At 40.1% G+C, this 14,695-nt stretch overlaps 1 protein-coding gene across 1 annotated transcript in view; it reads left to right on the top strand.

Annotated features, from left to right (window-relative positions):
• The window catches only part of LOC110948354 (5-hydroxytryptamine receptor 3A-like), a 78,623-nt gene that overhangs the window by 5,193 nt on the left and 58,735 nt on the right, over positions 1-14,695 (top strand). Inside the window, exons 8-10 of the mRNA XM_051939622.1 lie at positions 235-404; positions 522-682; positions 1,246-1,456. Coding sequence (XP_051795582.1) covers positions 235-404; positions 522-682; positions 1,246-1,456 — 542 coding nt within the window. The remainder of the gene's footprint in view (positions 1-234; positions 405-521; positions 683-1,245; positions 1,457-14,695) is intronic.

Raw genomic sequence — 14,695 nt, 5'->3', positions numbered from 1 at the left:
AGTTTCAAGAGTCTTTGGAACTCAAGATCACCGTGATTCAGGGGATCTCTACAAATGTATGTCAACTTTTGTTCTCTATTGTATTTCACACACATTTTCTACAGTAAGTTACCATTTGCACTATAATGTAATCTGTTTTTCAGTCTAATAGATGCTGCAATTATGTGAAATTCAGTTTTAAGCATGAGGCATTTGCCATAACGTGTGAATTTGTTCTCGTTTGCTCTCATACAGGACAGAGAAGAACAAAATCCGTCCGAATCCTAACCTCAGAATTGATCATCGTGGCTTTGTTGAATATCGGGATGATCAGGTGGTGGTCAGCACCTGCAAGATGCATATTTTTAAGTTTCCCTTCGACACTCAGACATGCAACTTCTCCTTCAAGTCTGTCTTGTACTCTGGTGAGCCCCTAACATGTTCTGCTCATGTGTGCTGTCAGTGGTTTCTTGAACACACACCATTCATTCCTTCATTGTTGATCTGCAGGTGTCACCTCACGCCTTTCCCCCCTATTTCAGATAAAGAAGTAAAGCTGTCCTTCAACAAAAACAATGAAAAACTCACAAATTATTCTCGTAAGGTGATGCTGACGCAGTACGAATGGTTGTTCGTCAACTTGACATCCACCAGCACAATTGACGACTTTGATTTTATCAACCAAACAGTGATTGTTTACTCTGTAAGTACTTCTGGATGAAGGCACAGAACTGTTCCATTACCACTGAAAAGCTTTATTTTTTTTCAAAGTCTCTCTGTGTTCAGCTCACAGTATTTCTGATATTTTCATCTTAATCTCTCTGAACTGAAGATTAGATTCACTCCTGTGTTCCAGGTATACTTCCATATATCAGACTGACACTGTGTTACTTTACTACTAATGCAAACTCAACTTTTCTTGCTGTTGCTGCTTCACATTGTAAGCTTTCCACTGGCAAACGTGTTATGACAACTTTCAATCTGTTTGGCACCAGGTTAGATTTGCTTCATTAACTGTGCAGTTCTTTTCGAAAAACAAAACAAAACAGGTCTTACCAAGTTGATATGGACATAATTTGTGTTTGATGGTCAGCAGAACAGTCTGAAATATTGGAAGGAATAGTACAAACTGAAACATTCACTGTGAGCTGAAGATAAATAGGGTTGGAAAAAGGAAACCTCCAACATGTCATAAAAGTAAAAAACCTTTTCTTTCAAAAATCTATTTACGTTGATACAATATTTACTTCATTGTAATATTGTCAGATCATCATGAAGAGGAGGTCTGTCCTCTACGTTGTCAACTTCTTGCTGCCTGTTCTCGTCTTCTTGTGTCTGGACTTGGCCTCCCTCCTGATCTCCAACAGAGGTGGTGAGAAGCTCAGCTTCAAGGTCACTGTGCTGCTTGCTGTCACAGTGATGCAGCTTATTCTCAATGAAATTCTGCCTGCGTCATCACACAGGATCCCACTTATAGGTAAAGAGCCATGATTTTATTGGAGTGCTCTTCATAGAGGAAGAACATCACATACTGACTCAGTAAGTAGTGATTTGTCCACATTAATGATACTTCTTGCTCTTCTCAGTGATGTACTGCATTGGGGTTTTTGGTATGATGATGCTCAGCCTCGTGGAGACAATTTTTGTGATGTATCTGATGGAGAAAGACTTCCAGGATGATGAGACTGACAGAGACCGAAGCCTGAATGAGAGCCGTGAGGACAAACTGGACAAAGGCAACTTCCAGAGCTGTTTCAGAGGTGAGATTACACTGACATAAAGACTTACTATGTTCACTCATGGAATAATAATCACTTTAATATCATTGCTTAAATGTCTACGTGTCTGTTATGTCCTTCCAGGGATAAAGAAACGTTTTCACTGTGCGTCTGCAAATGATGAATCTGCCGATGAATCGTCTGTCTCCAAAGAGGTCAGAACCCCATTTCAAAGGGTTGGTTTACACGAGTGTTTCTCAAAGTGTGGAGTGCGCCCCTTGAGGGAGGCACGAAGCAACTGGAAGGAAAAAGTCTGTGCATGTAGAACTTTTTAGCTGAGCTATTGTTTTAATGTCGGCCTGTTTTTTGGGTCGCACAACAATACCGCGCTGGCTGTTTCTCTAGTACGGACTCCCGAGAATGCGAAAACACATTGTTACTGTGCAGTTGGAACACCAGCATACTGGATGACGTCTCCACCTCGGCTCATCTACTCTGATTATCTTCATCGCAAAACAACAAAACGATATCAGATATAATAATACAGACCTGTGTACTCGCGTATTAGTATAAAAACAATAACTAGATATATTCAGGTTTGTAAGATCATTATAAATCTTTATTTCATGTTTTAGAGGCACTGATTTGTTCAGAGTTGTAGTTTGTGATGCAGTTGAACTGAACCGTCTTCTCAGTTTTTTCAGTGGATCCACAAAGAACTTTTCAGAAACTGATGACTGAACAACATTTAAACCATGTCAAGGACACCATCTAAGGGCTGTTTAACAGGATACCACATACAATAGCATCTGCCCTCCCTCCCTTACAAAGTCATTGGGGAGGGGCATGAAAGTTTTCTGTCATCAGAAGGTGGGCGAAGAAGTTTGAGAGCCACTGGTTTCACCAAAGGGGAAAAAGTAAAGTTGACAGAAGTTGTGTTTTCATGGAAAAGATGTTTCTGCAAACAGAAACTCAATGAATCAGCTAACAGTGTCATATGATCTATAATCTTATTATCATTCTACTAAATCCCTACTGCAGGGCATCAGCAGTCAGCTGACGGAGGTGTCTCTTGCCTTGGAAAAGGTCTCAGATGAACTTGGGGAGATGGACAGAAAAATGAGTCTACTCAGCAGCAGCAAGGAGGAGAAGAAACCCGGCTACTGGACCAGAATGGCAAAAAAAATCGACAAGGCTTATTCTATTGTATATGTAATTTCCGCTCCTCTATTTTTAATTACCATCTTTACAGTGTGGGCTACTTAAGATGTTGATGAGTAGTAAAGTCTGGAAAGAGATTGAATTCACCATTAATTTAATGCTGACACAGACTATTATGTAGGATTGCAGCCATGATTCATAGAAACTTGTTGGTCTGGTGGGAGTGGCTTCGGACAGAGAGAGCAGAGCTGAAAGTGTCTTTGGTCTTTTGTTCAGTTTGGTTCTAGTGTCATGTTGGAAAGTTTTCTGTCCCAGTGTGTCTTTTGTGTTTTTACTTCCTCCCTTTGTCTCACTTTCCCTCCTTTTTTGATCGCCCCAATTGGTTTGACCTGTGTCTTCTTCCCTATTTAGTTGTGTGTGCATAATTGTCTTGCATCTTTCTTTGTCCATCACCAGTTTGTCTTGTTTGTCCTCCTGTTCACTTCATGTGCTCTAGCCTGATTTCTTCCTTGTGCCTTTTGTGCTTCTATTATTCAAGAGGTTTGAGAACACTGTTCCTTGTTATGTAACATAATCTGACATCTTTCATAGTTTTCCCAAATGTTCAATTTAAAACATTCTGTCTTCACTTTTTAACTTATAGTAACATCGTTTGAAATTACAAATATCATCCGAACATTCTTTGAATATTAGATTAAAATGTTATCTTTAATATACCATTAGAACTTGTAGGTAATGTTAACCAATGTTGTGGGGCCATTACTCGCATACCCTGGGCACTGTGACGACACATCTAGCACATGTACTCGTTATTAATAGGGCTGGCCCGAATAGTGGTTTCTGGTCTCCGGATATTCGGGCCCTATTAAAGACGAATATCCAAATATTTGTTCCGCCCTGTAATGTCCAACGGTGGGGGGGGGAGACGGCCCGAATATTTGGATCCATTGTACAAATTTTGCACACTGCCTTCGTTTTCTCTTCAGTTAAACTGAAGAATTCCCAAACAGCGGAGGTCTTCAGCATCTTGTCTTGTGTTTATGCAACGAAGAGAAGCGTGACGTCAGAGTCGGCAGCCACCCGGCCATTCGGGTGGTGGTAAGAAACATGAATGGAGGAGCCGGCTCATCCCACCGAACACGGTGGGATGAGCCGAAGTGGGCCGAAGGGAAGAGACCAGCTCCGAATATTCGCATTTTCGTCTGGGGGGAGGAGGGGGTGATCACATAGACATATGTGTATATGTTATATACATATGTGTATATGTTTATGTGATCACACAACGGGATGAGCCAATATGAGCCGATGTGGGCAAAGGCGGAGGGAAGACAGTAACGCCGAATATTTGTTCCGCCCAGTAACGTCTGACCGGGGGGGTGCGAATATTCGGATACCAAAATTAATATCCGGATACCGCCGTAGCGAATGTATATTCGGGATATTCGGGGCCCAGCCCAAGTTATTAACCATTAAAAAGCAAAAACTTCAATTAATCTTTTCAATATACAATAACATATGTTTAGAAATGTAATGTAATGGAAGCGTAGATGTATCTAGATTGGAATTAAATGCTCAACTATATGAATATGGTGCATTGCAGTTTAATATTTTCCATATAACAGTTAAATGGATATATCATGTCTACATTTGCATCTGTATTTAACATTTTGATATATTACAATGTATTCATGTGATAGATGAAAAGTCTTGATATCTGATTCTTAAAGCATGCATTATTTGACTAACTTCTCTCTTCTCTGTTTTAATGTCGTATGCATAGGCAGAACTTTAAACATGTGCATTTGTCCCCGAAAAAAAGCATGACTAAAGCAAAGAAAAGTCCCTGGTATCAGTTGGTCCACGTTCCTCCTTGAGCATGTTGAATCATTTTTGTCCAGGCCTGTTTCATGAGTTTATTTTTTTAAATAATTCTGTTAAACCACAGTTCAACAGCAATGTCTGATTTTCTTTGGTTACCCACAATGGTCACAGAAATAATTTGAATCTGCCAAAGTTATTACTTACTTTTCTTTCATTAACTGAGGGGTACCAACAATTTTGTTCATGTGTATGTTGTCCAGCAGTCCGACATGGAGTGGTGAACTGAGCCCAGCTTCATGACGTGAGATAATTGTGTGCAGTTGAGCCACTACCTGACACAGGTGTTCTGATTCAGGTGATTATCCAATGGGCTGCAACACACACACCACATCACACACACCTACAAGAGAGGGAGAAGCTGCCACTGAGCAGAGGAGGAGGTGGACAGCATGACATCTTTAACTTCATGTGAGCTGCTTGTGCTTCTTTCTCTGTTCGCAGTTGCTCCTACTGACGCTTTTGTAGCTCAAGAGCTTTTTTTGTTCTTCTAACTCTTGCATCCATTCTTCTTGTCACTTTTAAAGTTATTTTCTTTTGGCGTTTTGTTGGCTTCAATCGATCGGTAAGTAGAGAGGCAGACAAGAAAGCAGGGAGAAGAATGGGGGTAGGACCTTCAGTCAAGGGCCTTGCCACTTTTGTTCTTCAATCATGCCGTACTTTGCCATCTCCGTTGCCAAGCATTAACCATCACCTACAAAGTCATGGAGTTATGATCAGACTTGCTGTGACTTATCAAAGACACTACACCTGCAAAAAGATTTTGTGTAGTCATGGTGGAAGAGTTCATGAAGACGGCTTCTTTACTGTTCTTCAGAAAAAATAAAACTTAGTTTTCCTCATCTGCAGCTCAATGGTCTCCTGGAACACACCTCATTAGTTGCCACCACATTAATTCCTTCACAGTTGATCTTCTGAGAAACCTCTCACAAAGACTCACACAGCAGGCAGGTTGTGGTAGCAAAACTTAATTTAACAAAAGTCCAGCAGAAAAACAATCAACAGTCTGCTGATGCTAGCAGACGGCAGGCAAGCGGTCTGGAACTGACAGGAGGCTGGCAAGCCAATGGCTAGTTGGCTCAGAAGCTGGGGTACTGCTTGGAGGATGGCCAGTTCGTACTATCGTAGAGTAACCAGGGAAAGGCATAGATGATTTTAGAAGTAGGTCAGCAACAACAGAAACTCAAAGGCAAGACAACATACACACAGAGTACTAATGAGAAAACAATCTAATAATGCCAATAAAAGCAGTCAATCAAAAAAGGTGGGAAAACACACAAATGGAAGAGGTGCAAGAAACAGACACAAAACAGACTGTATGCAGACGAACAAAGAGAGAGATATATACAGCAAAAACGTTCTATCTGGCTGAAAGACGTTTCACCTCTCATCCAAGAGGCTTCTTCAGTTCTGGTGGTGGTTGGTGTTGCCTCAGCTTTTAAACCTCTGTGAGGTGTGTCCAGGGCTATTATTCCAACGACCGATACCAAGACTCACCTGACTACTCAACGATGGTCGTTGTGCCTATCGGTGGGAGTCGTTGAAATGCACAGATGTCACTGAGTCCTCGTGTGCTAATAGTGGTCATTAGCATGAGTCTGCTGAGTAGTTCTTTTGGGGAGTTTTGAAAGGACCTGATTGTAAATTGGCGAAAGAAGATGTCGCAACCCCCCCCCCTCCCCACCGTTCAGAGATGGCTTCTCTACTTTGACATAGATGGCTTCTTTCACTCCTCTCTCAAACCATCTGTCCTCCCTGTCCAAAATCTGAACATTGGTGTCCTGAAACGAGTGTCCTTCTTAAGGTGAAGGAAGACTGCCAAATCCTGTCCTGAGGAACTGGCTCTCCTGTGTTGAGCCATGCGCTTGTTAAGTGGCTTTTTGGTTTCCCCTATGTAGAGGTCTGAGCATTCCTCGCTGCATTTAACTGCATACACCAGGTTGCTCTTGTGGCTGTGTGGTGTGGGGTCTTTTGGGTGGACCAGTCTTTGCCTGAGGGTGTTATTTGGCTTAAAAAAGACAGGGATCTGGTGTTTGTTGAAAATCCTCCTCAGTTTTTCAGACACACCAGACACATATGGGATCACTATATTGTTGCACCTGCTCTCCTTCTCTTCCGTCTTCACTGAGTTGTTCTCCTTTCTGGATCTTGTGTGAGCCTTCACAAAGGTCCAGTCAGGGTATCCACAAGTTTTCAGTGCCCCTTTCAGGTGTTTGTGTTCTTTTTCCTGGCCTTGGGTACTCAGATCAATACTGAGTATTCATTTTTTGCATGGACAGCGTTGGACACCATGCAGTTGTAGCAATTCTAAGCCTTCTAGTCTCCTAGTTGGATCAGTCCCTAGTACATTAGAAAATGTAACCTACCTTCTTCTTTGGGGAAACAGCAGTAAAAAGTCTCTAGATTCTGGAGGTATGTCAGACTTTGGTGAGCATTATTTATCCATCAAGGTTAAACTTTGTAATGTCTCATGTGCTGCTTATAGTAAGTGTAAGCACACTTTTTATCGTAAAATGGAAATACCTTCACGAATACAGTCTAAGAGGCAAGAAATTAAATTTCCTTTGAAGGGATGACATTATACCTCAGATTTGCTGTGTATTTGTGTATTAAATCATGTAGTTTTAAGTATCGAACTAAATTCTGATGCAACTCTTACATACATGTGCATCAGCAGTGGAAGTGAGAATTAAGCAGCTGTTGGTTTGACAGGAAAGCTGATGTGCTCACAGTCCCTTAAGTGGTGGGCTTGTTGACATTCCCTGCCAGCTTTGTTCCATCAGGAACTCGCATTTGCCCTGCCCTGCTCCACTGTTATAAAGTACAGGAGGAAACGTCCCCAGACAGCACAGAGACAACAGGGATGCTCACCGACCTCTCACAGCCATGATGCCTGCAGGCTGCTTCTTCTTACTGCTTCTCCTCGCAGGTAAGCTTTATGGATTTTTCTCCACTAATACTTCATGCATCTTTTTAATTTAATTAAGGAATTTGAAAACGCAGAGTCCATGACTAAAAAACCTAAACCAGTGAAAAAGAATCAAAGTATAAAGAACAAAGGAACATGAGAAAGAAGACATGCAGATAAACACAAGATAAGCAAACAGGATGTCAGCAAATGTGGTGAACCGGCAGGTCATCCTGAGATAAAATGGACAAACTGGTGAAGAAAGAGGGAAAGACAGGATCATTTGTACATAGAACTAATCGGGGAAGCGAAACACGGGAGAAACTAATTAAAGTGTTCGTGAAAGGATGGAAAACAGGCAAGGGGAGGAATTAAAACAACCGGAGACACGCAAGGACCAAATGACTGGCACCATTGGCTTCCAAAATCTGTAAAACTTAAGTCATCTTAATTCAAATAAACTGCCAAAACAATAAATACAGAGACGTTTTCATTTCATATTTTGCAGAGATCTACTTTTTTGCTTCCTAAGGTGTAGAGACAGTGACACTGAGGAAAAGACAGGAGGCAGAGATTAAAATGTTTGGGAGTGACCGGGATGGACAGGATCAGGAATGAGGACAGCAGAAGGTCAGCACAGGTTAGATGTTTTGGAGATAAAGCCAGAGAGGCCAGACTGAGATGGTTTGGACGTTCACAGAGGAGGGATTGTGAATATATCAGTAGAAGGATGCTGAGTTTTGAACTCCCAGGCAGGAGTCCTAGAGGAAGATCAGAAAGGAGGTTTATGGATGGAGTGAAAGAGGACATGAAGTTAGCTGGTGTTAGACAAGAGGCTGCAGAGGATGGGGTTAGATGAAAACAGATGATTCGCTGTGGTGACCCTTGAAGGGAAAAGCCAAAAGGAAAACAAGAAGACACTTTTTCTTTTCCTTTTAACAAATCTTTCCTGAATTGTTATGATTAGACATTTTCAGTGAACTGTAATTAAACAGGAACTGATGTAAAATTTCAGTTGTTTCCAGTAAAAATTAGTTTTCTTTTATAGTATGTTTCAGAGTGCTTTAAAGAAAAATGACCATGAAAAGAATACAGAATATTCAACTATTTATTGAGGCTTTGCATTAACTGGAGTGTCCTGTGTTTCTTTGTTAAATTCAAGCAATAATTTCTATTTTGATAAAAAGCTAAAACATTCATATAGAACAGTGTATAACACATAGATAAGTGTGGAGAACCAGCGACTTTTCACTAATTGGACAGGTGATCAAGAGTCAAAATGAAATCAAATTAGCATGTCTCGATATTACAGCTGCTCTTCCTGAGTTTATTTCCAGTTTTGAAAATCAAATACATGAAAATAATATTTAATCACATTACAACATGTAAAGCAGGAGATGTGTATGGATGGAAATTATACTGAAAAACACGTGTGCTCCTTTCTATCAGGTGGAAAGACCTCCGATTCAGAGCAACAAGTTCCCGATGATCATGAAGATGAGTCCAATCCTCACATTGAGGAAACTCCAGGTAGATAATAAACTCACATATTTCCAAATATAAATATTCTTTCATGTTTATTTCCTCTGACAATGATAGTAGAGTGCTTATCCTTGGTTAAAGCAGAGTATCTGTAAAAGTTATTGGATATTTCAATGACGAGATAAAAACAAAATTTAGTGAAAATCCAGTTCTAATGTATGTGTCAACAAGTATTGAGCTGTTGTTGTGTACAGCAGTCCTGTTTACAGGTGAACAGAATTGAAATAAGACAAAAAAAAATACAAAAATAGATATATTTATTGTCTGTTTCTATAAACAGACCAGCAGCACATTATTATTTCAGTGATAATTCCTGAGCTGATTTTGTGTTTAAAAAAAACTAATCAGGTAAACACTAAATGTGATACAATATGGAACATAGGACATGTGTTTTATGGAGACAGTGGTGAAAATAATGTGTTGTGTTTTCCCTCAGGTGGAAATACTTCCAGTTTAGAGTCAGCAGAACTTCATGGTAATGAAACAGGTACAAAGTTTGTATTTATTGAATAGAAGATTGACCTGCCCTGGTGTCTGATTCTGGGACTGAACTTGATTTTGAGTAGTTTATTGAGTTGCTTTGATTTGAACAGCATGCAGCTCGATGATGGATTTCAAATGGAGAGTCCTGTTTAGGTTTTTTTGTCTGCAAGAATGTACAAATTTAGACTTGTATAATTCTTATAACTCTTATGCATTATACAGCTGATAAGACTACTTAGACTGATTAGCAGAGTATCTTTAAAAGTTAGATAGTTCAATGATGAAATAAAACAAAATGTAGGGAAAATGCAGTTCTAATGTACACCTCCTGTCAAATGTTTTGAGACAGTTTCTAATTTATTTGAATGAGAAAGTGTCTCCAAACTTTTGACAGGGGGTGTATGTGTCAACAAGTAATGAGTCTTTGTTGTGTAGAGCAGTCCTGTTTAAAGGTCAGCAGAATTGAAATAAGACACAAAAATAGAGATATATTTATTGTTTAACTGTTTCTTAAAACAGACCAGCAGCACATTATTCAAATTCAAAAGAACTTTATTTTCCTTTAAGAACTTCATTTGTGCCAGAGAATCTGCATATGCTGTACGTACAATTCACCTACATGACAAAATAGCATCCATAATAAACAGAAGCAGCATACTATACACACAGCTGATAAGAATATTATGGCATTATTATGTCACAGTGACATTTCCTGAGCTGATTTTGTATTTAAAAAAACAAATCAGTTAAGTCAAGACAGGAAAAGTTAGCTGCACTGCAGTCAAAATTAAAGTCATTACAAAGAATACATAAAGGCAATGTGGAATCAAATACTGAGCAAGAAATTAAAATAGTTAAACAAGAATTTGATGAAATATACACACAGGACATACAGAAGAAACTAATCTCCCTCAAGCAGAAATATTGGGAAGTGGGCGGCAAAGCATCAAAGTTACTTGCCTACAGGTTAAAGAAAAAACAAGCAGACAGTACACTTTATAGAATTAAAAATCCAAGGACTAAAGTGATTGAATGTCAGCAGTAGGGATGATAATCGAGAACCAGTTCCTCGATGCCATCGATAAGAAATGGATCGATTTCCCGGAATCGAATGCCGTTTTGAGAACCGGTTCCCGTTATCGATGCCTTGACGTCACTTTCACTGCCCTTACTGCTTTCACTTCATCCTGGCGTCGCAATTTCTGTCGGCGAATTTCCCAAATAACAACCTCCAAACCACAACTCTAAAAACGACTTACACTCTGCCACACTTCACATACATACCTGTGCTACATCTGCGATTCCCCTTTTTCTCTGCTCGAGACCACAGCCAGCTGAACGCCACCCTCATTTCCATCTCAGAGCTAGCATGATATGGCTAGCTTCCACGCACGACCGTTAACACACGTTACTAATACATTAAAACGTTGGACCCCGAGAGCTGGTGGGCAAATACAGACCTGTGGACATTCACTGCTGCACGTATGTCATTCTTTTAAAAATAATAAATAAAAAACATTCTGTCTCTCCAAACTGAACTCTGTCACTAGCCTCGTTGTGAGAATGGGGCGGTAATGCACCAAAGTGATGGATGCCAACCGTCATAAAACCAATGAAGAAGAAGAAGCCTCGCGAGACCTGCCGTATTCAGTTGCGTGGGTGCAGTTGTCGCGAGATTAGAGCCCACAGCGGGAACAATCCATGGAGCGGAAGAAGCGATCGCGGGCATGGCTTCACTTTTTCAAGAGAAACGAGGAAAAGGCTGAATGTAACCACTGTGACGCTGCATTGATAAGAGAATCGATAGGGAATCGAATCGATAAGTGGCATCAATAATGGCATTGACATCGATAGTTTCTTATCAATTATCATCCCTAGTCAGCAGGGTAAAATTAAACAATGCCTACTGTCTTTCTATCAAAAATTATATTCTCAAGAACAGTTAGATAATGACTCACAAACAGATTGCTTTCTGCAATCAATGTGACTGCCAACAGTCACAGATGCACAAAATAATACACTTAGAGTCAAGTGACGGTAGAAGAAATTCATTTAGCTATTGGAAGACTCAAGACAGGCAGCTCTCCTGGCTCAGACGGTTTTACATGTGAGTGGTACAAAGCTTTTAGGGAAATACTAATGCCCTCACTATTAAAGACCTAAAAGTGGATAATGGAAAAGTTCGAAATGCCTCCTTCATGGAGAGAGGCAATTATTTCTCTCATTCCTAAGGAAGGCAAAAACAGACAGGAATGTTTTGATTTAAGACCTGTAAGTGTAGTGAATGTCGACTATCGAATATTCACACCTACAGTATACTCGCAAGGAGTTTGGAAAACTGTTTGCCGGACATCATACATCTGGATCAAACTGGCTTTATAAAGCAAGGACAAACACAGGATAACATCAGAAAAACACTACATATAATACGATACATTACAGAAAACAACATAGAATCGGCCCTAATTAGCCTAGACGCCCAAAAGGCATTTGATACAGTGAGCGGGAAATTCCTGTATAAAGTTCTAGACTCAAGACAGGCAGAAGACAGATGGAACTGTCTTGTAGACAAATTCTGGGTCTCTGGTACCTGTCCCACACTGAGATTTTTGCCACCAAAAATAGCCAATTAAAAATCTTGTCCAACTTTGGGAGCTCATATTTTCCAAAGTGAGGTACCTAGAAAGCTCCAGTTTGCTAAGTTATCACACAAGTTTGTGTAACCCAGGGGTGTTAGAACACATCTGTGCAGTATTTCTAGTACTTTTAAGGTCCCAAACCCCACTCGGGAGTAGGTACAGTGCCTTGCGAAAGTATTCGGCCCCCTTGAACTTTTCAACCTTTCGCCACATTTCAGGCTTCAAACATAAAGATAGCTGAAGACTGCTGTTCACAAACGCTCTCCATCCAACCTCACTGAGCTCGAGCTGTTTTGCAAGAAAGAATGGGCAAGAATTTCAGTCTCTCGATGTGCAAAACTGATAGAGACATACCCCAAGCGACTTGCAGCTGTAATTGCAGCAAAAGGTGGCGCTACAAAGTATTAAAGCAAGGGGGCCGAATAATATTGTACTCCCCACTTTTCAGGTTTTTATTTGTTAAAAAAGTTTAAAATATCCAATAAATTTCATTCCACTTCACGATTATGTCCCAATTGTTGTTGATTCTTGACAAAAAATTCAAATTTTATATCTTTATGTTTGAAGCCTGAAATGTGGCAAAAGGATGAAAAGTTCAAGGGGGCCGAATACTTTCACAAGGCACTGTATCTCTTAATTTTTAGTATTTTTAGCAAGCCCCCATGGCCTGCAGAGTGTAGGGAAACACCTGGGGATGTTTGTGGAGCACTAGCTACATGCAGAGGCCTTGTTTACCAACTCACAGCTCTCTGGTATGTCTAGAGCAGGGGTCGGCAACCTTTAACACTCAAAGAGCCATTTCGACCTGTTTCCCACAGAAAAGAAAACACCGGGAGCCGCAAAATCCTTTTGGCATTTAAAATGAAGACAACGCTGCATATATCGTTTTTTTATTTACCTCTATGCCCTTGTTAATCAGTCGTGATTACTTAATTACAAAGCCTCTAATTAGATAGATTCATTTTTTAATTGTGTCTTTCCACTAATATGTATCTTACTTGGTTAATGTCATTTTTGCTCCTTACATAATGTTAGCTGGAAATCAATATTTTGTGAATGTCTATTAAACTTGTAAAATCTATTTATCTATTTATCTTAAGCTAATAAATTTTCTCCGGTAAGTCGCTGCTCTATTTTTCCAAGACGACACTCCTCTGACTCTCTGACCTGCTGCCTGGATGTGACATCGAGCAGTGTTCTTGCGAGTAACGTGTATTACCCTATCATGAGTACTTTTGACTCAAAGACGTGTCTTTCTTGGAGTGGAGCTTTAATATACAGGCTTGCCATTCTTGAGTACAAAACGATGTGAAACTACAGGCGTTGCTTCTCCAGGAGTAAAATTTTAAAAAAAGGCATGAAACGTGTGGGAATCGGAAGCTCCGTGTTGTGTCTCTGCATCAGCTTTGCGCTCTCATGTCACAGGCACACCACATCCGGTGGAGTGATACGTCAAAGTAAGAGCGGTAATTTCACAATAAAATTCTCTTTATTAAAATGCATTGAAACGCGCCTGAAAGGCAGAACAATGAATTTTTCCAAAGTTACAGGGAGCCACAACAGAGGGCTGAAAGAGCCGCATGCGGCTCCGGAGCCGCGGGTTGCCAACCCCTGGTCTAGAGGCTGAGAAATAATCACTTAAAGATGCAAAAAACGCTGGTGAGGCTTTTTATAGCCCAAATTCAGAAAATTTCAGACCCCCACAACTCAGAAACTGTTTGAGCTACAGGCCTACAATTTTGCATAGAAAGTACTTTTGTGACTGTCTAATGGCATGCAAATTTTGGACTAATTTGAAAATGGTGCAGCAACACCCCCAAGGAATATCTGGTCATTTCACCTGGAATGACCCTACAAATACAAGAATATTTCTCTTAAGAAACATATCTGAATGCAACACAAAATAAAGTACATCTGTTCTGCATACAAACTTCACATCATGACAAAATAATACAAAAATATAATAGTTAAGCTATATATCAATAAATTCACACACTTACGGCATTGCCTCGTAAAAGCTTCAAAGTGGATGGCAACAGATCACCACAGACACCATGTTGGGCTCCGCATGCGTCTCGTTCGCGATCATAACGGAAACCGGAAGTAGCGCGGCAAACCGGAAGTGGCGCAGCAAACAGGAAGTGGAATTATTCCTCCGATTTTTAAACTACATACATAAATAATTATGAAATGCTCACATAAAACATCTCTAAATGATTATTTTACACTTTTTAACATATTTAACCATTTTTAGACACATGAAATTGCTATGACCAGAAAACAATTGCCTTAAGGGCAACACACATACATATGACCAATTTGAAGACTGGAATGATGAAAATATTCGTATCTGCATATAACTCTGAGGACAACACTAAAATAATTTC

The sequence above is a fragment of the Acanthochromis polyacanthus genome, chromosome 19, assembly GCF_021347895.1.
Source record: "Acanthochromis polyacanthus isolate Apoly-LR-REF ecotype Palm Island chromosome 19, KAUST_Apoly_ChrSc, whole genome shotgun sequence".
Lineage (NCBI taxonomy): Eukaryota > Metazoa > Chordata > Actinopteri > Pomacentridae > Acanthochromis > Acanthochromis polyacanthus.
Note: the sequence above shows the minus strand (reverse complement) of the source record. Positions and strands in the feature narration are given on the sequence as shown.